This window comes from Geotrypetes seraphini, chromosome 4, assembly GCF_902459505.1.
Source record: "Geotrypetes seraphini chromosome 4, aGeoSer1.1, whole genome shotgun sequence".
NCBI classification, from domain to species: Eukaryota; Metazoa; Chordata; class Amphibia; order Gymnophiona; family Dermophiidae; genus Geotrypetes; species Geotrypetes seraphini.
In genome coordinates, this window is record NC_047087.1 from 108,957,441 (window position 1) to 108,984,817 (window position 27,377).

General features: G+C 44.2%; 1 protein-coding gene across 2 annotated transcripts in view; it reads left to right on the forward strand.

The window, feature by feature from the left end:
• Nucleotides 1-27,377, forward strand: part of POU2F1 (POU class 2 homeobox 1) — a 488,200-nt gene that overhangs the window by 269,462 nt on the left and 191,361 nt on the right. For both annotated transcript variants that reach the window (XM_033941614.1, XM_033941615.1), the window contains exons 5-6: nucleotides 1,470-1,589; nucleotides 8,248-8,427. In XM_033941614.1, coding sequence (XP_033797505.1) covers nucleotides 1,470-1,589; nucleotides 8,248-8,427 — 300 coding nt within the window. The remainder of the gene's footprint in view (nucleotides 1-1,469; nucleotides 1,590-8,247; nucleotides 8,428-27,377) is intronic.

Sequence of the window (27,377 nt, forward strand, 5' to 3'; positions counted from 1 at the left end):
AACTCCCAGTCAGGCCTCCTCCAGTTGCTTGGGACCTCAACGTTGTACTTTTCATGCTCATGAAGCCACCATTTGAACCACTAGTGTCTTCATCTCAGATATCTTGCATCTCTGAGATATCTTGTAAATAGTCTTTACATAACTTCAGCTTGTCGAGTCAGTGAGCTTCAAGCACTAGTTTCAGATTCACCTTATACCACATTCTTTCATGATAGAATAGTCCTCCACACTCATCTCAAATTCTTACCAAAGGTAGTATCATAATTCCACCTCATCTAGTCTATAGTTCTGCTTGTCTTCTTGTCAAGACCTTATTCCCATCCTGGTGAGACTGTTCTTCACACACTGGACTGTAAACATGCTTTAGCTTACTACCTGGATCGGACAAAACCCCAAAGAACCTCAGCTCAACTGTTTCTCTTGTTTGATCCTAATAGACTGGAAGTTTTTGTAACCAAGAGATCAATTTCTACATGGTTAGCTGAGTGCATATCCTTCTGCTATGTTCGGGCTGGGTTACCGTTGGAAGGTCATGTCACAACACATAAGGTTAGAGCAATGGCAACCTCAGTAGCTTTTCTCCTTTCCACTCCAATTGAGGACATTTGTAAAGCAGCCACCTGGTACTCAATAAATACTTTCATATCCCATTACTGTCTGGGGACTCATTTCAGATGGGATAGTTGGTTTGGCCAAGCAGTTCTACAAAGTTTATTCTTAGTTTAATTGCCAACTTCTCTCTGTCCCTTTTGAAGTAACTAGGAAGTCCCATCTGTGAGAATATGCAGCTTGCTTATCCTGGGATAAAGCACAGTTACTTACCTTTAACAGGTGTTATCCAGGGACAGCAGACAGATATTCTCACAACCCTCCCACCTCCTCTAATTGGCTTCTTAGCTTTTTTACTGAACTGATGGTCTGGCAAGCCAATGTTAGGCGGAAAGGCATTCCCACATGTGTGGTATGGGTAGTCTTGAGACTTCTAAAGAAGTTAAAGTAACAGTACACTCTAGCACTGTCCATACTGGGCTCCATGGATGATGGCACCCATCTGTGAGAATATCTTCCTGCTGTCGCTGGATAACACCTGTTACAGGTAAGTAACTGTGCTTTTCTTCCTGTGATCTGGCACTTAAAATCTCAGCAAAATTCAAGGCTCCAGAGCTACCTGATTTAGCCTCCCACACTTCAAAGTGTAGCTCATTAAGAGCTTAGTTATAACGAGTGATTAACAATCAGTGAAAACTTGCTATGTAATGCAAAATTCCCTTTAAATATAATGGTATTTATTTTCTGTTTTTACATATTAGCTTGTGTGTGCTTATTTGCTGCTATTTATTTTATGGAAAACATAAAAAGTATGTGTTCATTATTTCCTGGAGTTTATGCTGGTTGGTAGAAAGTGCTTCTGATTAGTCCACAGCAGCAAATATTTTACTGTGTCACAAGTTGCATATATTTTTTCCTAGTCTAAATTTAAAGAAGAAGCTGTGGAGCACCAGCAGCCAAGCCAGCCTTCCCAGCAGCCTTCAATGCAGGCAGCCATACCCCAGCCCCAGCTCATGCTGGCCGGAGGACAGATCACTGGGGTAAGATTTCCCCTCGGAAATTTTTAGCATAATCCCTCCTTTCTGGCAGTCAGAATGTGATTATCCATCAGACCGAATGGACCTTCATGGCAGACTCCAGTGCAAACATCAAGATCTTCCTTGAAATACCATCTGTCTTTAATTTTTGCCTAGCAGACTTGCATGCATATTTTTTCCATTTGTATTTCTTGCTCTCTTTTTTATTCTCTTCTCATAAAGCTCGCTTGAGTGAGAAGCAAGAAACAGAAAGATAAGTCAGGTGGTGTACATGAGAGGTTAAGTTTGATAGAATGTTTGATGAATCATAGTAGACTGGGAGAGAGGTTTGATTCAGTTAGTTAGGAAGACTGTAAGGAGGATGACAGCTTGAGTGGTTGGAATAGTATCCTGGTGCATAGGGAGGAGTCTGGACTATACAAAGCAGCTTAGTGGTAATGATTAGGTTGAAAAATAATTGGAAAGGCTCTCTGGCAGGTTATGGATATGGGTATTAGAAAATTGTTATTTTCATTCATTTATTCATTCTCGCTTTCTGTCTGAAAGATTTGCACATTATAATAAGTTTCCAGTGCAATAGGGATGGTATGCTGAACCGTAGGGTTATCCATCTGTGCTCATAAGCATACTGCAGAAGATGTCAATCACAGCTTTTCAACTCCTCCTTCTCCACAGTCTCTGCTGCCCCCTTCAATTCTTCCTTCTGTAGGCAAGCATGAAGGCGTTTAGCTAATCTATTTCATTTATTTCCTTATTGTTTTGCTGGGTCCTGGAGATTATCAGACGGTTACAAGGTAGAGTTTGTGCAGCCTCTCTCCGACCGGTTCTTAGATTCGTTGTGAAGGTTGCTAGATAGATATTCAAGCCATATAAACAGTTCCTCCAGAAGACTTGGGCTCTGGCAGATACTCCATATACTTTGTTGTGCCCAAGAAAGGCTCAGAGGAATGGAGACCCATCCTGGATCTCAAATACATCAATCCAGCCCTGATAGTTCCTTGGTTCCAGATGGAGACCATTTGGTTCGTCATTGCAGCGGTGTAGCCATGGGAATTTCTGGCTGCCCTAGATTTAACGTAAGTTTACCTTCACATCCCAATCTTCCCAGAACACAGAAAGTTCCTGAGATTCCATGTGCTGGAGAATCATTTTCAATTCTCAGTGCTTCCTTTTGGACTGGCAGCTTTCACCAAGGTTATGGTGATGGTGGTTGCTACTCTCCACAAAGCGAATTGGCAAGTGTACCTGTACTTGGATGATAGGCTCATCAGAATACTGTCCACACAGAAGGAGAAAAGGTGGTAGCGGCAGTTGTGGAGACTTTAGAGTTTGGAATGGATTGTGAACTTTCAAGGAGCCACCTAGTACCAACACAGTCCCTGGAATATCTGGGAGTCTTATTCAACATGGCAGAAGGCCAAGTCTTTCTTCCAGAAGCACGCAAACAAGTTTTGTGCATGGCATTACCTTCAAGTCCTTGGGTCAATGGCAGCCACGATAGAGGTGGTACCCTGGGTGAAGATGCACATGTGCCTCTTCCAGGACACCTTGTTGTCTTGCTGGTCACCTTAAGAGAGACTTGTGCAAATTCCACTTCTTTGGACAGCAGCAGCATGAGCTGGCAGCTCTGCACACAGTCTCTTCCGAAGGGAATCCCATTCTGGATCAATTCCCTGTGGCGGGCTCCGTCTCTGGCAGTCTTCAAGGCCCAGTTAAAAGTCCACCTCTTTAAGAGTGCTTTCAACTCCTAACTCCTTTCACCTTGGGATCTGCATCCCCAACTCTATATGTCGTATCTGTCTGTCCAACTTAAGATTGTAAGCTCTTCCGAGCAGGGACTTTCTATAAATGTCAAAATACACAGTGCTATATAAGTGATAAGTAGAAATAGTAGATTCCTGGGTCATCCTAACAACTGATAGCATCTTGTTCAGCTGGGGGGCTCATTGCAACAGTCACCCAGTTCAAGGACAGTGGACTATGTCTCAGCGGAAGTGGTCTATCAACAGGCTAGAACCTGCAGTCGGTGCAGTTCATCTGATACTGCACCAACTGCAGTCTTTGCTGGAGGGCAAAGCAGTCGGAGTCTTCTTTGACAATGCCTCTGCAATGGCCTGTGTCAACAGGCAGGGAGGCACCAGGGGCGCTCTCCTCCAGCTGGAGGCGAAAACATTGTTCTGTTGGGCGAAACACACCTGCAGATGATCTCTGCGGCACATATGGCAGAGGTGAACAGTATTCAAGCCAATTATCTCAGCAGACAGACATTAGAGCAGACAGACATGGCAACAGCAAAAAACAAAAAGGCGAATTGGTTCTTCATCTAAAGATGTGAACCTAGAAGTGCAGGCTAGACACCATGGTTCAACCAAGATAGGCCGGATGATCCACCAAATAGTAAATCACCTGGAAATGGTAGTTTTTGTAGCTCCAGATTGGCCCAGGTGCCTGTGGTGTGCAAATTTTGAATGCCTACAGAAGGTTCAAAGTCTCAGACTCCAGGTGCATCCAGACTTGCTCTCGTAGGGACTAATTGCCCTAGAAGATCCAGGACACGTTGGTCTTATGGCATGGCTCTTGAGTATGCAACACTAGTCTGAAAAGGATATTCAGAAGTTGTCATTTGTACTTTTCTTAGAGCCAAAAAGCCAAAGATTGTTTCAGCATATGCTAAGGCATGGAAGACATTTTAGCACTAGTGCAGCAGAGAAAAGTTAGAGCTGGGCAATGCCCCAATCTCGTAGGTACTGGTGGAGTCTTGATCTTGACAAGGGACTGGTGGTGTCATCCCTTAAAGTTCAAATTGCAGGGCTCTCATTCTTCTGGGGCCGAGAGAAGAGAGCTTCACTAGTGGCCCATCCAGAGATAGTCATGTTCCTGAAGGGTGCCCTGAAACTACAGATGCTGATTTAAGATCTGTTTACATCTTGGAATCTTAATATAGTTTTAGAAGGACTCAGCATGGCTCCATATGAGCCCATATAGGAAGCCTCCCTCATGGACCGATCGGTCTAAGCAGTCTTCTTGTTGGCAATCACATCTGCCAGGAGAGTCTCAGAATTGCAGGCACTGTCGTGCAGAGAGCCGTTTCTCAGGATCACATAAGCTGGAGTGACCTTGTTTACAGTTCCCTCCTCCTTTCCGAAGGTCGTTTCAGTGTTTCATGTCAACCAAGAGGTTAGGTTGCCAGCATTTCATCCCACAGGGTCCAAGAAGAAAGACAAGGCCTTAAAGGTTTTGGACATCAGGAGAGTCCTATTGCATTACTGGCACGTGATTGAGTTTCTTCTCTCAGATCATCTTTTCATGTTAAACAGTCGGCCAAGACGAGGCAGACCCACTTTCAGGGCTACCTTCTCAATATGGATTCATAGGGCAATATCCTCTGCACGCATCGGTTATGACAAACTGCCGCCTACTTCCTTGAAGGCACATTCGACAAGGAGTTTCAAATTTTATTAAAATTTGATATACCACCAAATCAGAATACAAGATGGTTTACAAAGATAAAATAGGATAACATATACTAATACATAATCAAAAAGATGAAAGACGAGTAACAATAAATAATAAATCACAAACAGGAATGAAATGGTAGGAAGAGGGCAGAACTACAATATTTAAAAAAAAAAAAAGGTAGAAGGGCAGAACAAAAGGGGAGGGAAAACAAAACAGCTGATAATAAAGTAAAATTAAAATGCATCTAAAAAGAATGAAACACCCTTAAAAGGACGATTACAATCCAAAGGCATCTTTGAACAAAATTGTTTTAAAATTAATCTTGAAAGAGTTTAGAGACGATTCCTCTCTTAGGAAATTGGGAGCAGAGTTTCTAAAAGTGGGGGCTGTTACAGAAAAGATACTAGATCGCATCATATTAATAAATTTCAATGAAGGAATTGAGAGCAAGTTTTGGGTAACGGACCGAAGGGAGTGTTGAGTGGCTTCATCTTGGGCAGAAGCATGGGCAATTTCACCCAAAGAGATTTGTAGATCAACAACCTGGTCATACCTTTACTAAATTCTACAGCGTGGACATAGCAGCATAAGAGGAAGCCGCTTTCAGGTTCTCATTACTACGTTCAGGCTCACCCTAGACTGGGGACTGCTTAGATAAGTCCCTATGGTTCAATCTATTACACTGAAAAAGAGATTAGGTTCGTACTTTGATAATATCTTTTCCAGTAGATAGGGACGGTATGCTGAACCATCCGCCCAGCAATTTATCTGATGCACTTGCTTTCTGACTCAAGCTTTCATGGTCGGCTCCATATATCACTGTCAGACGGGCTATTTTAGGAAGAGACTGGGATTACAAGGGACATATGGTTGAGCTCCATAAATGTTTGTTTCTTGTTTAATTTGTATTTTCTTGGATTCATTGTTTCTCTCAGAAGCTTGTTCATGTTTTAACATTATTGTTTCTTCAGTGATTGTTTTAACTTCATCTGAACAGATCAGACAGCTGGTTTTGGGAAATTTCCCATATCCTTCCTTCTCCTGTCTTCTGGAGGGATGTCGCCATTTTTGTTACTAACTGAAGGGGGCAACAGAGACTGGAGAAGGAGTTGAAAAGCTGTGATTGACGACATCTGCAATATGCTCGCACGCACAGATGGATAACCCTATGGTTCAGCATATCATCCTTATCTACTGGAAAAGATATTATCAAGGTAAGAACCTAATCTCTTTTTTAGATGAGTACATGTAACTCCTGGCTTTTTTCTACTATAACACAGTAGTTTTGTACCTTAAGTTCCACATGTGACATGATTTAAAAATGAAAAAGTATTAAATGTTTTAACTATCTTCTATCAAAAGTAAGATGTAAACGAGCCCTGGAAGGATGCTTTATAAAAGATTTGAACTCTTTTAGCTATTCAAATGCTTTGTCATGCATTTAGGTAACAGAAACTCAAGGGAATTGTATAGTTTAGGGGGTAAAGAACTTTGTGCACAAAAGAGGAGTGGGACTTGGATGTGATAGTATGTGATGATCTTAAGGTGGCCAACAGGTTGAAAATGCGAAATTGGAAGCTAAAAAGAGGCTTGGGTGCATAGGGAGATGAATGGCCAGTAGGAAAACAAAGGTATTGATGCCACTGTATAAGATTCTGGTGAGACCTCATTTAAAATATTGTGTGCAAGTCTGAAAACCGCACTTTCAAAAAGATATAAATAAGATAGTCGGTCCAGAGAAAGGCAACTAAAAGACTTAAAGATCTCAATATGTATACTTTGGAGGAAAGGCGGGAGAGGGAAGATATGATAGAGATGTTTAAATACCTATGTGACATAAATATACATAGGGCTCCTTTTACAAAGGCGTGCTAGGGCCTTAACGCGCAGAATAGTGCACATTAAATTGCCGCGTGCGCTAGCCGCTACTGCCTCCTTTTGGGCAGGCACACTAATTCGGTGCGTGCGTTAAAAACGCTAGCGCACCTTTGTAAAAGGAGTCCATAGTAACATAGTAAATGACAGCTGATAAAGACCTGAATGGTCCTTCCAATCTGCCCAATACATGAGGTGAATCTCTTTCAATTGAAAGGAAACTCCAGAGAGGACATAGAATGAGGTTAAGAGGTGATAGGCTCAGGAGTAATCTAAGGAAATACTTTTTACAGAAAGGCCAGTAGATGTGGTGGACGCAAAGACTGTTTGAATTCAAGAAAGCATGGGACAGGCATGTGGGATCTCTTAGGGAGAGGAGGAAATAGTGGATGATATGGATAGGCAGACTGGATGGACCGTTTGGCCTTTATCTGCCGTCATGTTTCTATATTTCTACATTGTGGTATTATGTTGAACCTGATGAGCAAGGCTAATTTGCATTAAAAAAAAGATGGGACTCGCCACCTGTTTTACAAAGATAGCAAGTATTTGGAGGTGCCAGGTCTGTCCTTTTTAAAACAAAATGAAAGAATACAGGGAATAAACAAGATATGAATGATAGAAGAGGTTAAGATTTCCTTTATGGTAGCAATGCATGCTAGCAGACAGTAGCTGAGCTTTTATCAGGCTACAACACTTTATCCAGCACATTCAGCCTTTTCCCCCCTCTGTATCTGTACTGCCTAATCACTGCAGTTTGGATACAAAGGTGCTTTCATCTTTTCTTAATCATCCCAGTTCTCTTTATTTGTTGAATAATTCCTTTTGGAGGAGAGTATGGTGTAAGGGGTTAGAGTTACAGCCTCAGCACCCTGAGGTTGTGGGTTCAACCTGCGCTGCTCCTTGTAACCCTGGGCAAGTCACTTAATTCTCTGCTACCCCATGTACATTAGATAGATTGTGAGCCCACTGGGAAGAGATAAGGAAAATGCTTCAAGTACCTGTATGTAAACTACTAATCCCTTTCCCATTCCCCATGAACCTATGGACTACAGAAGATGTCTCATGTCCTTGCAAATTTTAAGTGCTCTAAATGCAGTCTAGGTGCATACATCTTTCAGGCTAGTTGGTAAGCAGTTTTCTAGGTTTGAAAACAGCATGATAGAGATCCTAAACAATATTTGTAGAATGCTGCCTAAACAATATTTGTAAGATGCTGCCATATGGTGCCTCACTTTATAGAGGGATTTCTAGCTTTGGGATGATAGGGTTTCAGCTGGGACTTTGTAACTTACTTTACCTTTTGTCTTTTTAAATGGTGTTCTAGCTTACCTTGACGCCAGCCCAGCAACAATTGTTACTACAGCAGGCACAGGCACAGCTGTTGGCAGCAGCAGTACAGCATTCTGCTAGTCAGCAGCACAATGCCACTGGAGCCACAATCTCAGCCTCTGCGGCAACACCAATGACGCAGATACCCCTCTCTCAGCCTATACAGATTGCACAGGTAAGGACTGAAACAGACTTGGAAAGTATTCAAGTGTTATTGAACTTGGCTGACGAATAAAGATTGGAAGGTATTAGCACGTTGGATTCAGCTCCAATGATGACAAATGGACATGTATGTCAAGTTTTAGACCTAAATCAAAGTTTTTAACATTCCGAAGGAAGAGTTACTGGCTGCTTTCATTGTACTGTGTAGTCTGTTGAAGATCGTATTTTTTTTTTTTTTGTAATTCTTTATTTAAACACTGTTAGCCATCGTTACAACAATATGGCAGAACCAGACAAGCAAAAATACAGTGAATACAAAGTGAGATGCCCCTCCCCCCAAGCCAGAACCCCTCCCCCCCTCCCTATCCCTACCTCCCCCCTCCTCCGTAGATCAGGCCAAGTTATCCAGCTCCATTAGGAAGCCGAGTCCCCCCCCCCCCCAACACAAGAGGCACCTATAGAGGAGACGGAAAGGGGTGTGAGCCCAAGAGGCTAAGGAATACCCATAGCAGGAACAAGTCAGCCATTACTCCTGTACAGGAAATTCAGAGCTCCTCTCCACTTCCGTGGGTGGGTTTAAGGGAGAAGGAAATTGCTGCTATTTCTAACCCATTTATACGGTGGACGTTGCGGGTTTGGTGGGGGGCCCTTAGGAAATTGATAGGTAGGGGAAGGGGACTACATTTTTTGCCTATTAGATTTGCGGAGGACTTCATCCCGGGTAGGGAGGGGGGAGTTTTTCGCAGGTGGGAGCGAGGGGGGCTGAGATGTTTTGGCCAGCTGTTGGAGGGGGAGCACATCCGTGAGTTTCCTGAGGTCCGAGCCTCTTTCCACCTGGAACAGCATGATTTATTCCCCTACTTACAGGTAAAGGATTATATTATGCGCGTTAAGGCGGGGGACCTCACCTCATATGAGCGTTCGAGGTTTGAAATGTTGTTGGGGGAACCGGTGCGTCGGGGATACATTTCGCTCCTTTATCGGTTACTACAAGCTGACCCAGATCAGAAGACATCCTATATGAGGGCTTGGGAACTAGACTTGGGGCTCACATATACGAAAGAGGAATGGGAACAAATCGCACTGCGAATACACCACGTGGCGGTTGCTCCGCAATTGGTGGAAAATGCTCTTAAGCTTTTGGTGCGCTGGTATGTTACCCCGGTGGTGATTGCCAAGATGAGTACCTCGTGCACAGGAGAGTGCTGGAGAGGGTGTGGTCTGCGGGGAACGTTCTTTCATATGTGGTGGGAGTGCCCTCGCATTGGGGACTTTTGGACCCAGGTGTTCCAATACGTGGGGCGCCTTTTGCAGTGTCCTTTGCTGCTAAGGGCGGAAACTGCTCTGTTGGGGGTACTCCCCGGGGCAGTGGAGGACGCACAAGACAAGCTGATGCGTCTAGCATTTACGGCGGCTAGGCTAGTGCTGGCCTCTCATTGGAAGAGTCCCACGGTACCCACGGTAGCGATGATGCGAACGAAATTGGGATGGGTGTGTGAGAAATTCCGGCTTTCAGCTCTACTTACACGCCAGAGGTTCCTGGAAGATTGTATTTTTTAATGTGATTGTGAATGGGGTTGTTTTTTTTTTTTAAATTGTAAACTGCCTAGTTAATAGGCTGGTAATGGATTTTTGAAATAAATAAAATGTTGGAATCTACTGAGCAGGTAAAATATATATTTCTGTATTTTGAATGGAAATGTTTTAGTTGTACTATGAGAAGCAAGAAATGCTTTGAGCTTCTTGTGCAATATTTAATTTTTTTGATTTAAAGCTTTCATTCTGATAAGCCTTATGATACCATATATACTCTAATATAAACCAATCCAAATATAAACTGAGGTATCCTTTTTCTCCCTCCAAAACAGGGGAAAAAGGTTGACTCGAATATAAACCAAGGTTAGAAATTTGGGTTATCATGGTGAGCCAATCTATAGAGAATGCTAACCCTCCCTCCCCATCAGCTATCTCATAAGTTACTAAACATAATACAAATATCTGTGATGCACATATCCCAAAGTTAATATATTCACAACAATGCCTCTACGTAGGAAAACACAACTACAAGTAACCACAAACTTAAATAAATGTAGACAAAAATCAAACTTAAACCTCAAGAAGCCTTATGCAGTTCAACACCAGAGAAAGAGAAACAGCACTCTACACTTTGGAAAATAAAAAGAAAGCAATGTAAATTTACAATAAAACTGCATTCTGTTATGTTCCTTCCGGATTCCATGCACTAGGGTGTCCAATCCCAACCCACAATCTGGGAGTTGCAGAAATCCAACACTTTCCTGAGCACATGCTCCACCCCCTTAGCCTGAGAGCTAGCAAACATATCCAGTTACAATTTCTGCAAGCAATCTATACAGAAGTCTTTTGCAGGTTTTCTGCATCTTTTCTTGTTTTTTCGCTTAAAGTTCACTGTCTCGGTGGCTTCAGTGTCTTGAGACCTCTTCCATGTGGTCCCCTGTCAAAGGAAAGGACACAGTCCATCGATGCTGGACTTCTGCTTCACAAAGACACTGGTGAATCTGCGAATACAGCCTGCTTAGTGCTATCCTTCCTAAACTTGGGGCCCCTTCTCCTGGGAGCTTGCTTGCACGGTGACCTTGTCACGGGTTTTGAGCTTAGGCTGTATGCGTCTGGAGTGAAAACCACCTGTGTTTCAAGGCACAGGCTGCTTTTTTCACCCTTGACCGCATGGAAAGGATCCGTGGGGGCGGAGGTTATAGTCTGTATCTGGCTGACTGGCAGTCCGAAGATCTTCAACTCTGATTATTTGGAGAAGTTTCTGAGGCAGAAAATCCTATTCCTCCACTTAGTTGCTTTTAAAAGTACTGCAAAGAAGTGCAGAGTGATGCATTTGGGGGGTAGAAATCCGAGGGAACCGTATGTGCTGGGAGGTGATAGGCTGATAAGTACTGACAGAAAGAGGGAACTTGGGGTGATTGTGTCTGAGGATCTAAAGGCATCTAAACAGTGTGATAGACGGTGGCTGTAGCCAGAAGGATGCTAGGCTGTATAGAAAGGAATAACAAGCAGAAGAAGGGAGGTGTTGATACCCCTGTATAGGTCGTTGGTAAGGTTGCACTTGGAGTTTTGTATTCAGTTTTGGAGGCCGTATCTGGTGAAGGATATAAAAAGACTTGAAGCGATCCAGAGGAAGGCGAAGAAAATGGTAAGGGGTTGAAACCAAAAGAAGTATGAGAAGAGACTGGGAGACCTAAATATGTAAAGGAGAGGAGGTATGATACAGAAATTTAAATACTTGAAAGGTATTAATATAGAACCAAATCTTTTCCAGAGAAGAGAAAATGGTAAAACTAGAGGGCTTAATTTGAGATTGTAGGGAGGAAGACTCAAGAGCAATGTTAGGAAATTCTTTTTCATGGAAAGGGTGTTAGATGCCTGGAATGCCCTCTCGAGGGAAGTGGTGGAATTCAAAAAAGATAAACATAGAGGATCTCTAATTAGTAAACGAAGAATGTAAATTAAAGAGCTAAGGCTGGTACTGGACAGACTTGTGCGGTCTGTGTCTCATATGTGATGATTTGGTGTAGGATTGGGCTGGGGAGGGCATCAATGGGAACTCGACTAACTTGGGGCAGATATTTTGCGTGTGTTACAAACGCAAAATATCTGTGCAATGGAAAAAAAAAAAAAAAAAGAATAAAAAAAGACAGGCAGGCCTGTCAAAAAACCTGAAGACCTGTTGATAACTCAGTTACCGACAGATCTGCAGCAGTCGGGTTTGACAATAGTAAAACCCGATTCAAAATAGCCAAGCAATCAGTCATGTGGCTATTTTGCATAGGGTTTTACTAATTTGCATGGTAGAATCGGGATCAGTATCTTAATAAAAAATTTAGCACGTCATTTAGCCTGTGTTTTAGATTTCGGCCCCTTATGTGATTGAGTTTGACACCCCTGGTCTAGACAAAGGTCTGGCAGTGGCCTCACTTAAAGTTCAGGTTGCAGGTCTTTCATGTTTTCGAGCATGCAGAGGTGCTAGTTTGCTTAATGCTCATCCAGATGTGACCGGATTTATGAGAGGGGTGCCTTGTATGTGTCCTCCCTTGTATCTTCCTTTCCTTTTGTGGAATCTTAACATTGTTTTGCAAGGCTTGGGAGAGGCCCCATTCGAACCACTGAAGGATGCTTCTCATCTGAATCTCACAATCAAGACTGTCTTTCTGGTCATCATTGTCTTGGCACGGCGTATATTGGAGCTTCAGGCTCTTGTGCAGGGAACCTTTCTCTGTATTACGGATGCAGGTGGTATTCTCCGTACTGTACCTCCCTTTCTGCTGAAGGTGGTTTCGACCTTCCATATCAACCAGGAGGTTTGGTTGCCTGTGTTTCATTCCACATGTTCAGAGTGCAAAGATCAGATCTTACGCAAATTGGATGTCCAGAGAGTCTTATCCATTATTTGGAGAGGACTAACGATTTCCAGCTTTCGGATCATCTTTTTTGTCCTGTCTGCTGCACCTCACCGTAGTTGGCCAGCGTCCAAGTCTTCAATCACTCAATGGATTTGAATGGTCGTTTCCATGATTTACATCGCCCACGGCAAGCAGCCGCTGATTTCACTTTAAGCACACTCGAATAGAAGTGTGGCTGCGTCATGGGCGGAGTTTTGCGTGATTCATCCTGATAAAATTTGCATGTGGCTACTTGGTCCTCTCTTCATACTTTTACCCGGTTTTACTGAGTGGATGGTAGTGGCTCGTTCTGATGCCTCTCTTCACTCCCTAGCTGCTACCAATTGATTTGGTACGTCACCTAGCATATGGAATCTGGAAGGGACCTAACAGAATGGAAGATTAGGTTTCTACCTTCAATAATCTTCTTTCTGTTAGTCCCTGTAGGATTCCATACGACCCACCCTCTCTGTATACACTCAGTTGTTTGGAATAGCCTGCTTTTCTGTCTTGGTTATTCTCCTTACAGGTTTGAAGATTTTCCAGCCAGTTGCCAGATCCTGTGGGGAGTTTTCTGTGAGTATGCACATTACTGAATGTTTTTTTTAATGGGGTGCTCATTGCACACAGCAGTTTAGTTTTTCATTGTTCCTCAACGTTTTTCTGAGTTGCCTTTGTGCCTGTTATTGCTTTGTTCATATTTTGCAGAGCAGTTCAAGACATGTTAGTGTTGTTGGGGGATCTTCTCCCATACCCCCTTGTCATGGATTTGTTTAGGTGTTATTTGGCTTTGGGACTTAATTGGATATGTTTGCTAGCTCTCAGGCTAAGGGGGTAAAGCATGTGCCCAGAAAAGTGTTGGATTTTCAACTTCTAGATTACAGGTTGAGATTGAACACCTTAGCATATGGAATCCTACAGGGACTAACAGAAAGAAGATTATTGAAGATATAAACCTAACCTTTCATTTTCTGTTCATGAAATTAAAAACTAAAATTATTTTTTTCTACCTTTGTTGTCTATTCATGTTTATCCCAGTTTCCAGTTTGTGCTTTCTTCTTTCTTTTCTTAATTTTCTTTTAGGGTCTTCAGTCTATCTGCCTTTTCACTCCTTCACTTCCTCTCCTACATCCATCTCTGACGTAAACCTTTTCCTTCAGTTTTCCTACATTTATTTTTCTGCATCACTATCTGCTTCTGTTTACAGCTTTCCATTTCCCTTATCCTATTATTCTCCAGGTTATTTTTTTTGCTAACTTTCTTCTCTCCCCCTTCCAGCATCTTCTATTTCTCTTTTTTTCCTCCTTTATTTTCACTCTTTTAGTCAGAATCTACTGTCTTGCTCCCTCCATCCAGCATTTCCTCTCCCCTCTTTCCTCCAACACCTCATCTCTATCTTTCTCTCTCTCCCACCTCCATCCAAGATTTCTCCCCATCATCCTTTCCCTTTGCCACTTCCAACCTACCTGGGCCTCTGGCTGTGGGGAACAGTCAAAGGTCCGGGACAGACCCGACATGCAAGGCAGGCAGCTGATTCCTCCCAGTGGTAGTCGTCCATGCTGTTTGCCGGCTGCCGGGAGGAGGGGAGGGAGTGAGGATTCAGCAGCACATCTGGATTGCGATCAGCCCTGCCTTCGGTCTTGCTAAATCAGCTGGCTTTGAAGGAGCCAGATGCCGTGGAGGCTTTCCCTCTTGCCAAATCATTATAGGTTCTGCCGCTCTCGATCCCACCCACCTCTAAAGTTAATTCCTGATTTTAAGGGGCAGGATTGAGAGTGGCAGAACATATAGCGATTTGGCAAGAGGGAAAGCCCCCGTGGCATCTGGCTCCCTCATTGCCAGCTTGTGGAACGGGACCGAAGGGAGGGCTGATCGCAATCTAGATGCGCTGCTGACTCCTCACTCCCCCCTCCTCCTAGCAGCCAGCAAATAGCATGGATGATGGCCGCTGGCAGAAGGAATCGGCTGCACGCCTCACATGTCAGGCCTGCCCCAGACCTGTGACTCTATTCCCCATAAACAGACCCCCAGTAGTATTAACATTTTGATATTTTTAAAAACTAGTTAGAGAAGTGTAGACTGGAATATAAACCGAGACCCCCATTTTTAGGCCCAAAAATCTGAGTGTATTTGAGTGTATATGGTATGTTCATTGAATCTGCTTTAATTTTAGGCATGTAACATGTAGTTTAAACCAGTGTTCCTTGTGTTTTTATGTACTATGTTTAACCATTTGCCTTCCTAAAGAGTGAGGGGTAGGTTGGGGGAAGGGGTAACTATGAAGCTGAAAGATTGAGAGTAATAATTGGTAAATTTCCATCCATTCTAACACACTATGGGCTAGATTCACTAAGACCCCCTTACCTTTCCGGTCTGTGTCTGTTCTATGTGATCACTGGCCGGCTGATTGATTCACCATTAGTCTCCATGCAAATTAGCCCGATCAGATGCCCGCCCCATACTGACCCCATGGATCGCAAAAGTGCGATCCTGACACATGCGCAAACCATCTTGTTTGCCTGTAGATGGTCTGCGCATGCTCTCCATGGGATTCTGAACACGAACAGGTTTGCTGCAATTTAGTAGCCGAGGTTCACCCTCCACTTGCAAATAGGAAACACTGGGATAACCTTCAGGCACACACAATAGCTTCATGTAGGTTACAAGAAGACATTGGGGGGGGGGGGGGGGGCTGCCGTTTCCTCACTCCAGCGTGCAATGGGGTTGGGTGCCTGCGAGCAGAGGAGGGAAGATTTTTTTTCCGAGAGCTGTGAAACTTTTTGTGAGCCTGTTTACTCTCCCATGTCCTAGGCTAGCCTGCCCTTCCCCGGAGTGCGAGCCTGTGGTTTTAACCCATAGGTTTAAAGCGGGGCTGCACTGCAGGGAAGGGCAGGCTAGCCTGGGACACGGGAGAGTAAAACGGGCTTGCGAAAAAGTTTCAGCTGGGGAGGAGAGCATGCCCTGAGAAATGTGTGAGAGAGCCGAGGCTTTTTAAGAGCCAGCAACAGTCAGGGTGGCAAGAGCAGGGCTGCAAAAAGGCAGGAGAATCGGGGCTAAGCAGGGAAATGGAAAGGCAGGAGGAGCAGAGTGGCAAATGGCAGGAGAATCGGGGCTGAGCAGAGCGGGCTAAGAGCAGGAGATTCATTCGGGGCAGGCAGGAGATCGGGGCTTATAGCAGAGAAGCAGGGCGGCGAAAGGCAGGGCAGTTGGAAAGGGCTTGAACGACTGGTCCTCAGCAGTCACTTGTTTGTGATTGGCCAGCCCAGTCGGTGTTGCAGAGTTTTGGTTAGTGAATCGCATCCCTGCCTACTTTGCATGCCGTTCCCCTCATTTGCATGCACGGATCAGAGGGTGGTCAGCAGAGAGGTAATTGAATTGGGCCTGAGTAAAATTGGGCCGCGAACCGTAAATGATCGGTTTTGTGAATACTAGCCCTATGTCTATTTTAATGAACTTAGAAATCATCTGTTATTTTTAAAAAGCTTGGGGTCATCATGGCAGGTTAGGAAGCCTTGCAGTAGGGGAAACCATATATTTTTTTGTCTAAAAGGAGTCGCTGAACATCTACATATTTTAATTAGGAAAATCTACTGTATCTGTATGTAAGACTACAGTCCCTGAATGCAGTAGGATAAAAAATTCAAACGAGTCAGCCGGTTACTTTAGATATGGAGTTGTTGTGCCACAGTAAAAAGGCAGAGAAACATTTGTATTCTCTAAGAATAAGCAGAACAGTGAAATCCTCACAGATGAGTGATGTCATCAGAGTCTGTGTGGAAACTTTTTTCCAGCAGTGAGGACAGAGCTTTTCAGAGAGCTCAGCCACACGTGTGTGCCTTAGGGTTGTCCAGATAAACCTCAGGTTTGACAAACTGTGCAAATTGAAGTTTTTCCCATTAATTTGATTGTGCTTGATCAGAAAATTTTAAAATAATGTTAAAGCCCTTCCTGGGGTCCCTCAAAGCCACTGATTACCGTATATACTCGAATATAAGTAGAGACTCCCCTTTCCCCCTAAAAGGAGGGGGGGGAAAAATGGTTGATTCGAATATAAGTCGGGTGGCTTAATATTCAAGTGTCCTGCCCTGTCAAACTCTGCACCCAGCCCCCTCCCTGCCATACTCTGCACCCAGCACCCTTCCCTCCCTCCCCTGTCAGGCACTGCACCAAGCACCCTTCCTTCCCTCCCCTGTCAGACTGCACCCTTCCTTCCCTCCCTCCCTCCCTCCAATCCCTTCTCCCCTGTCAGCACCCTTCCTTCCCTCCCTCCCCTGTCAGGCTTTGCACCCAGCACCATTCCCTCCCTCCCCTGTCAGGCACTGCACTCAGCTCCCTTCCTGTCAGGCACTGCTCCCAACCCCCTTCCTTCCCTCTCCTGTCAGACTGTACCCAGCACCCTTCCTTCCCTCCTTCCCCTGTCAGGCTCTGCACCCAGCACCCTTTCTTCTCTCCCTCCCCTGTCAGGCTCTGCACCCAGCACCCTTCCTTCCCTCCCAGGCTCTGCACCTTGCCCTAGACTCATACCTCATCTGCCAGTCCCCGGTGGAGATGCAGCAGGCAGGAGCGAACTTTCCAAGTTCCTGCCTTGCTGCTAACTGGCTTCTGTGAGATCGTTTCTTCGGCAGCTGAGCAGCACGAGCAAGAGCGCGATTTGGCGCTGCTGCTGGGTGCTGAGCGGCTTCCTTACTGGCACCTGGGACAATCGGGCCTTAGGCTTGTGTGGGATGGGTTGGAGAGGGGCGGACCTGCCTCAATTTGACGGAGGCGGGCCAGACGGACGGGGAGGGAAGACCCGGCTGGCCGGCCACCTTTCAAGGTGAGCCCAGGGGGGGGGGGGGTTTGGGGGTTTCTATTCGGAGGGTCTGGGAAGGGGGGTTGGGGGTTTCATTGGGGGGGGTCTGGGGAGAGGGGTTCATTGGGGGGTCCGGCAGGAGGGATTAGGCACCCTCCTGCCGGCAATCTTCCGGGAGGGGTGGGGGGGTTCATTGGAGGGGTCCGGCAGGAGGGATTGGCCACCCTCGTGCTGGTGATATTCCAGGAGGGGTGGGGAGGTTCATGGGGGGGATCCGGAAGGATGGATTGGGCACCCTCCTGCTGCGATCATTTGGGGGGGTATCTTCGGGCAGGAGAGGTTGGGCTCCCTCCTGCCATGATCTATGTGGGGGGGTGTCTTCGGGCAGTAGGGGTTGGGTTCCCTTCTGCCACAATCGTTCGGGGGGACTGGCAGCAGCATACTTATCACGGCAGGGAGATCTATTTACAAATTTGCATTTTGCTGGCTTACACTGTACGCATTTCCCGCTGGCCTAGGGAGACACATACACCCACCTAGGTTTGCCTAAGGCTACAACTAGCCTTAGGTGAGCTTGGGCTGTTTTGCGGTCCTCCCTAGGCTCCCAGAGGCGCCTTTAATATAGGCAGCCTGCCTGGAGAACATTTTTTTTTTTAAAAACGCGCATCCCGATTGGCAGTTTAGATAGCTGTTGGACGCCCACAGATGCCTACAATCAGGACGCAGTTTACAGAATCCGGGCCACTATGTCAAGTCTGTTGGATACTGTAGTCACTGGGGTTCCCAGGAACAGGACAACAGCACCCCAGGTGGTCACAGCAAGCACTGAACTCAGGCGCGCTACTCAAAAGGGAGTTAGCCCTGCAGGGTTTTAAAAAACCAACAAAAAAAACCCCCATAAAAGTTCTTACTGTAAGCAATCCAATAGGGTTTTAATGTCAGAATGTACCCAAAGCATTTCAGTGTACTCCAATGCAGCAAAACAAACAATAGGGATAAATCCTGTGTATCTTCCAGTATTTCCCTACAAAAAAAACCCCCTTATTTTTCTAAACAGTTTGTTTCAGATTCCTTTGCACCAAGCCTGCCTACTGCAGACTCCAGGAAAGTCCTTATATGCTTTAGTAGTCCAAGCAGTCCAAACTACCTGAACACACGGAAGCCTCCAACTAAGGAAAAGAAAACAGTGCTGTGGCTGGGAGAATTGCCTAACGTTTGCTTTAAATTGTAGCTCAGTAATCGGCTCCAAAATGCCCACCCAGATAGTGGCAAATCTCTCCCTCTTCAAGGCAAGACTCAGCTCCCTAAACAATCCTTTATTCAAGGTAAAAACAGAAACCCTTGCAGCCAGAAAACAACAGTGCACAAATCATAAGGAGAGAGGGGAAAAGAAAACCACAGTCCTTTTCTTCAGGACACAGACTGCCCCACCCCATACAAAGTCCAAACAATTGGAGTTTTGAAACACAGGGCCCTAGACACTGTCCCCACAAACAGTCCAGCTCAGGTAGCCAAAAAAGAAAAATGCCACCAAAGAAAAAAACAAAAGCAGCAAAACAGGGTTATTCCAAAAAGAGGCCCAAACTCAGAAAACCACACACAGCCATGTTCTCAGTAGTGCTTCGTAACCACACTCATGCCCATTACTCCAGATTCTTGGAACAGACCTGCAGGAATAAGCTCTTCCTCCAATTCCATCTGCTCCTCTTGAGAAGTGGCTGCCAAGTCCATAGAGGAGCCAGCCTGCTCTATTTCCATGGGGACTGGGCCATTACAAAACAAATCCTCACTCATCAGGGGTAAATCTTCCAAAACTTTTACTGAAGAATTTCTTCTCATTCAAAAATCCATACAGACAACTGTGATAATTTTAATCTTTATCTTTATTGTATTCAAATATTGCTTGCCCCAACTTTAAGGCCCGACGGGACCTGTTTCGCCTCGAAAGGCTTTTTCAAGGGTTCCAAGGGGAGCACTCATTCATACGTCCTCTCACTCTCAGGGCAGGAGCTCCCCTTGGAACCCTTGAAAAAGCCTTTCGAGGCGAAACGGGTCCCGTCGGGCCTTAAAGCTGGGGCAAGCAATATTTGAATACGATAAAGATTAAGAATTATCACAGTTGTCTGTATGGATTTTTGAATGAGAAGAAATTCTTCAGTGAAAGTTTTTAAGATTTACCCCTGATGAGTGAGGATTTGTTTTGTTGTGACACTACTCATTACTTCACCTCCCGTCTTCACAATCTTTGTTGCTTTAGTGATTACTAATCTGAAAAGAAGACTGGGCCATTACCCTGCTTGGAACTGGAAACCTCCTCAGTGGGAGAGGCTAGTTCCTCTTCCCTATCCTCTCTAATAGCCTAGAGAAGTCTGCAGGCTTATCAGGGGGCGAGCCATGCCCTAACCTGCCTGAGCTTGTTCTAGCTTGTGGTTCTCTTGGGCTCCCCCGGTGGACACAAGGAAAATTACAGGGACCACAGTCAGGCATGGAGTCTACTTGGTCACAATACGTACCAATTGTAACTTCCTGCTTTGGATTGGTGTGTCATCATTCAAATATGATGTTATTTTCAGTGAAGTTCATTGTGCAGTGACCCCTGATGCAGGCAGTTTGGTTCACCAAAACAGAGTACTATTTCGGATCTTCAAGTTTCAAGTTAATTAAAAGATTTTTTAAAAGGGGAAAATACAATAGGTTAGGGTAAAAATTAATAATTTTAATTTAATTTTTTGTCCTTAAGAGGAAAGTTGTTGCCCAAAAACATCCTGGAACAAGAACGTTTTTAATTTTGCTTTAAATTCTTTTATATCGGATTCACTGCGCAAATGGTTAGGCAGCGAATTCCAGAGAGTAGGGGCAGTGACGGCAAAATTATTGGAGCGCAACATATTGATTAATTTTAAAGAAGATATGACGAGAAGATTCTTCACTATATATCCTGGATTGAAATAAAACATTGTTGATTTTATTCTACTCGTTCTGGTGAATTGCTCATTTTCCGGTCCCACTGTTTTCCTTGCCTGTCTTATTATACAAAAATAACACTACAGAGTCTCCAATATGCTTATTAAGTGGGGTTGGATTTCTTAGAATCCCCACTAATATGGTGTTACAACCACAAAAAAAATAGGAAAACATTCCCCTGTTATCATATAATGATAAAAAGACATTTTATGCGAAAAGTCTAGTAGTTTTTTTATTAAATGAACTTTCGATATTTGCAAAGATAGATATAAGAAAATATTTGTTGTTTCATTTAGATTTAAAAAAAGAAAATCTGAATATAGCAGATTTAGGAAACTTTTGAAAACCTATGTGAAGTATTTTTTATTTAGTTTATGTGATGATTGGATTCTTCAGTATGGTCAGTTTATTTTATTGTGAGACGCCTTGAACTTTATGGTAATGTTTGATAACAAATGTAATTGTAACTTGACCTGAGAACTGTTCATCCTCTGTAGCATCAGAGATATGTTCCACATTAGTGCTGCCTGATTCAGTAAAAAAAAATTTTGATTCGATTTTCCTTCCCAATTGGGCAGTTTTTTCCAAACATCCTGGTGGGTTTATTTTATAGCCTCTTCGCCCCCTTTGCCCTCTCCTACCCATACTGGTCCTGTGGTGTAAACAAAAAAATACTTTTTCTCTCTCTGTTAAATCCTAGCACACGTTTGTGGTCTAACACCAGCTCTGGAAGGATACACATTTCAAATCTAACATATTGTAATCACAAAACAGAAAATAAAATTATTTTTCCTACCTTTTGTTGTCTGGTCATTTTTCAAATCATGTTGGTGTGGTTGTCTTCTGATCAGGCTTTCCTTATTTCTTCTTTCTCCATGCTAACTATCCATCTTCCATCTCTGTCCTCCCCTTCTGTTTCCCTTTCCTTCTCTGGAGGTCTGGCATCTTTCCTTTTGTTCATCTCCATCCCCCCGCAGCTGCAGCAATGGACCCCACCATCCACAGATCAACCATCTCTCCTTTTCTCAACTACCCTTTCATCTAGCATTTCTCTTCTGTGTCCCTGTCCCTATTCTCCTCTCCACTACTGTCCCCCCTTTTGTCCTTGTTCCTATGCTCCCTCCATGCCCAGCATCTTATCTCTCCCCATATCCAGCTGCTTCTTTCTCTCTTCCTTACCTCCTGTATCCCCTTCCCCAGGTACAGGCTTTCTCCTACTATCTCTCCTGCCATCCTGCACCTTGCCCACCTACTTTGGAGCAGTATCTGTCCCTCTTGTACCCTTCCCCTTGTGGTCTTGCATTTCTCTCTCCCTCTCTTCATTAGTCCAGGACCTCTCCTCTGCTTTCCTCCCCCTCTTTTTTGGTTTGGTCTCTCTCTTCCCTTCACCCCAGGTCTGGCATCTCCCCTCCTCCTAAAGGCACTCTTCCTCCTCTTCCCTCTGCACTGGCATGTCTCCTGCCACGAAGGCACTCTTCCTCCTCCTCCCTCTGCACAGGCCTGCCCTCCCTTCACCAAGGCCTGCCCCCCGCCACCAAGGCCTGCTCCCCCCAGCTTCTCCATGTTTACCTTAAGCTAATACGGCAGCCTGCAGGATCGCTGGTGCTATAGCGATCCCTGCAGCTGCCGTCATCCTCAGCAGCACATTTCCTCTGCCACGATCCTGACCCTGACGTCAGACGAGGGGGGGACCATGGCAGAAAGAATGTGCCGCTGAGGATGATGAGCAGCTGCAGGGATTGCTATAACAACAGCGATCCTGCAGGTTGTTGTATTAACTTAAGCCTGTAAGAGCAAGAAAGCTGGGGAAACATTCAGGCCTTTCCTACTGACCCTCCCCCCTCAAGCAGGAGCGGCAGCAGATGGCCAATAAGAGGCAACGCTCGTGCTTTAGGAAGGCACGAGGGGAAGGGTTGGCCATCGAATCGGGAGGCTGATTTTTCTTAAAATTGAATCAATTTGAATCGATTCTTCTGATCAAATCGGTGAATTGATTCGAATCGGGGAGCACTACTCCGCATAACTCAAGAGGACATGTACTGTGATGCCTATGCTTTTGTTAATGGCAAACTTCAAGGAGAAGGTGGAGGGCTTCTTCCTTTGAAGCAATGAAGCTGATTTGACATAGTTGATATCAAGAGCAGAAGAGAACCACATGTGCTACCTGCAGGAGATATGATGTCAAGACTTCAAAGGGGCTCAGAGTTGATGTTGGGCACACTAATGTTGATTTCTCATGCATCTGGATAGGAAGCTTTGCTAGTGCATTGAGAATCCTCAGTGTTTCAATGGCTTTGGCTAAGGTCTGACCCTGAGGTCAATAGATCAAGACAGGGAAAGACTTGGCCATCAGAACAATAAAAAGAAAGGGACAACCTCAACAAATAATAAAATAAGGGAAGAAAAATAAAACTAAGATGGCCAAAAGGTAATATTAAAATCATTTATCCATCAATGACCTGGCATGACTCTGTTTTGGCAGATTATGCCTCTGTTGGGGTCCAATATACCAGCACAAAAATAAATTCACTTAATAAGATCAGTGCATATCTATTTTTTCCAAAAAATTATTTTTAAAGATTTTTTTCACTAATTCAGGAAAAGGCCTCAGAAAATGAGCCTACGCACCGTCTTATCATAGACCACAATATTCTGCGTAGTTTTTTTAATGCTCCACGCTCCAGTCATAGGCCAAAAAAACCTGAATGTATTTATTCAAAATTCTTCATATATATAATTCTTTTTATTCTTTTTATACTTTTCATTTAAAATTATTACTTCAATATTACTCTCACTTTTAAATTGTTATTCAGTTAGTTCCCAACCAAATGAGCAAAATTTGAAATGCACTTCTCTTTAATTTTGAGAAAATTTATAGTTTTACTTATCTTAATTTTCGCTTAAGTAGCTGTTATTTCTCATGTTTATGTCATCTATACCGATAGCAGATGTAAATTCTCAAAATTGAAACAATTCAATTACTAAATTGAAAATAAATCATTCCCCCTACCTTTGTTGTCTAGTGATTTTGGTTTTTAAACCTTCTTTTCCCAGTCTCTGGATGCACTTCCTTCTGTCTGCTCTTAACTGTGTATCCAGGGCCACCTTATCCTTTTGCTGTTTTTATCTCCTTCACTTTCTGCCATAAGTCCATCTTTAAGTCAAAAAAGGTATAAAGCTATCTCAAAAAGGAAACGGGCAGTGAAAGACTTTGTGTATTATATCAGAGCACTACCCAGAAAATGTGCCTGAATAAAGCTTAAATCATGCTATACATATGTAAAGATCAGCTCAGACATGGAGGGGCTTTTTCAGAAGGTAAAACCTCCCTATTTTGCCACCTCACCACCCAATCATTGCTGAATCTTTCATACTTTAAATAATTAAATAGTGCAGGTGCAGTCTGAGCAGCTCACGGCGCCGACTACACCTGTCTCCGATGCTCCACTGGTGCGGATGCCTTAAAAAAAGGAGTCGAGTATTCCACCACTACGGCACCATTCTTCCTCAACTCAAACTTCTCCATATTTCACTTCAGCATGATCAGATAAGGTCTCACATAAATTAAAACATGCTGAGACCTCGACATCGATCCGATGGCACCGTTCTCAACATAGATCTCCCTCAATACGAGATTCTGATTTATTGGGAGATTCTGAGCCGGAACCACCATCCACCACTGAAAAGGATTCTGCTCTTTCAGGTTCTCCTTGGCGTTCTCCACCTAGAGCATCTTCTCCTTCTGAGAAACTCTCCTCCAAGTCTCCTCACCAGATGAACAAGGATTTGGACATCTCCTTGGAAGCAGACTCTAAATATAGAAAAAATATTTAGAGACCTTAGATTACAACCTGCCTCCTAAAGACATGTTGAAGCTTCTTCTTCATTCTATCTTATATGAGACTTTTTTCAAAAATTTAGAGACTCCTCTTTCCATATCAGTGGCTCCCAAGAAATTGGAATATCAATTCAAGGTGGTGCCTCTTCCAGCATAGTTAAATTAACATTTTTCAGATTACGGCAAATTCGTTCAATTTCCAAATGGTTAGAACCCAAATCTCTAAACATATTAATACATTCATTGATCATTTCTAAAATTGATTATTGTAACGCCCTATTTAAGGGTATTGCTCAAAAAGAGATCAGGCGTTTACAGCTAATTCAAAATGCTTCTATTAAAATCATCATGAAAGCAAAGATATTTGATCATGTTTTACCACTTCTTGAAAAATCTCATTGGCTTCCAGTGTCGCATAGAATAATTTACAAAATATGTTTATCGCTTACGGCTCAGCTCTATAAGTCCCCAGCTTTCATTGATAGGAACTGCGCAGAATCAGATTCCAATAAAGCAGAACTACTGAATGAATACTTCTGCTCGGTCTTCACCTGTGAGGCACCGGGGCACAGTCCACAGTTGCAGGCAAGGCCCGCAGTTGCAGGCAAGGCCCAGCGTGGAAGACCCGTTTCAGAATTTCGAGTTCACACCTGGCGACGTCTACTATGAATTGGCAAGACTTAAGGTGAACAAAGCCATGGGACCGGACAATCTACACCCCAGGGTGCTCAGTAAGCTGCGTGATGTCCTGGCAGAACCGCTATCAAGACTCTTTAATCTCTCCCTAAGCTCGGGGAGAGTCCCCATAGACTGGAAAACAGCTAACGTCGTTCCACTGCACAAAAAGGGTTGCAGGGCAGAGGCTGCAAACTACAGACCGGTGAGTCTCACATCAATAGTATGCAAACTCATGGAAACACTAATCAAACGTAAATTAGATGCAATCTTGGATGAGGAGAATCTAAGGGATCCTAGTCAACACGGATTCACCAAGGGTAGGTCCTGCCAATCCAATCTCATCAGCTTCTTTGACTGGGTAACAAAACAGTTAGACTTGGGAGAATCCATGGACATCATATACCTAGAATTCAGCAAAGCTTTCGATAGTGTCCCGCATCGTAGGCTGTTGAGCAAGATGAAATCAATGGGGCTGGGAGAAACACTAACTACATGGGTCAATGACTGACTGAGTGGCAGACTTCAGAGGGTGGTAGTTAACGGTACCCTCTCTAAAACATTGGAGGTGACCAGTGGAGTACCGCAGGGCTCAGTCTTGGGCCCGCTCCTTTTCAACATATTCATAGGGGACCTAACACAGGGGCTTCAAGGTAAGATAACATTATTCGCTGACGACGCTAAACTATGCAATATAGTGAGAGATGGCAATTCACCCGATAGTATGACACAGGACCTACATTTGTTGGAGCTTTGGTCCTCGACCTGGCAGCTGGGCTTCAACGCTAAGAAATGCAAGATCATGCACCTCGGCAGCAGAAATCCGTGCAGAAATCCGTGAGACCTTAGCTAGAACTTCAACAGAACGAGACTTGGGAGTGATCATCAGCGCAGACATGAAAACTGCTGATCATGTGGAGAAGGCTTCATCTAAGGCAAGACAGTTGTTAGGTTGCATCTGCAGGAGTTTCGTCAGCCGGAAGCCTGAAGTCATAATGCCATTATACAGAACCATGGTGAGGCCTCATTTGGAATACTGTGTGCAATTCTGGAGGCCACACTACCGAAAAGATGTGCTGAGAGTAGAGTCGATGCAACGGATGGCCACCAGGATGGTCTCGGGGCTCAAGGTTCTATCGTACGAGGAAAGGCTGAAAAATTTGCGGCTGTACTCACTCAAGGAACGTAGGGAGAGAGGAGACATGATCGAGATGTTTAAGTATATTACCGGTCGTATCGAGATGGAAGAAGAGATTCTCTTTCTCAAAGGACCCTCAGCCACAAGAGGGCATCCGCTCAAACTCAGGGGCGGGAAATTTCATGGCGACACCAGGAAATATTTCTTCACCAAGAGAGTGGTTGATTCTTGGAACGAGCTCCCGGTGCAGGTGATCGAGGCAAACAGCGTGCAAGAATTTAAGAGCAAATGGGATGCCCATGTGGGATCCCTTAGAGGGTTAAGCCAAAGGAACCTGTCACCAGGAGTGGGATCCCTAGGAGAGTAGACTTGGGGGTGGGTCAGTAGAGTGGGCAGACCTGATGGGCTATGGCCCTTATCTGCCGTCATCTTCTATGATTCTAATTCCCTACACTTCTACTAGAATACTTTGGTCTAATGACTAACATCTGCTAACTGTTCCTACACTCAAAACTATTAATACACGGAGACAATATATTTTTTCGGTTGTTGCTCCCCAATTGTGGAATTCCTTGCCAATTTATTTGAGGGAAGAAAGAAATATTGATAGATTTAAGAGACAGTTGAAATGCTTTCTTTTTAAAGATGCTTTTGACTGCTAGACATCGTAAAACCCTGTTGAAGATTCAACTACTTTTATTTTTTTTTAAAACCCTCATTTTGTAGTTTTCCTTGATTGTCTCATTTGTCTTCAATTGTATTTCCATCCTGGGAGTGATGGTAGACACAACATTGAAGGCGTCGGCGCAGTGCGCCACAGCCTCAAGGAAAGCGAACAGAATGTTGGGTATCATTAAGAAAGGTATCACGACCAGGACGAAGGAAGTCATCCTGCCACTGTATCGTGCATTGCTGCGCCCACACCTGCAGTACTGTGTCCAGTACTGGTCGCCGTACCTCAAGAAGGACATGGCGGTACTTGAGAGAGTCCAGAGAAGAGCAACTAAGCTAATAAAGGGTATGGGGGACCTCTCATACACTGACAGACTGAAAAAGCTGGGGCTTTTCTCGCTGGAAAAGCGACGACTCAGAGGAGACATGATAGAAACCTTCAAGATCATGAAGA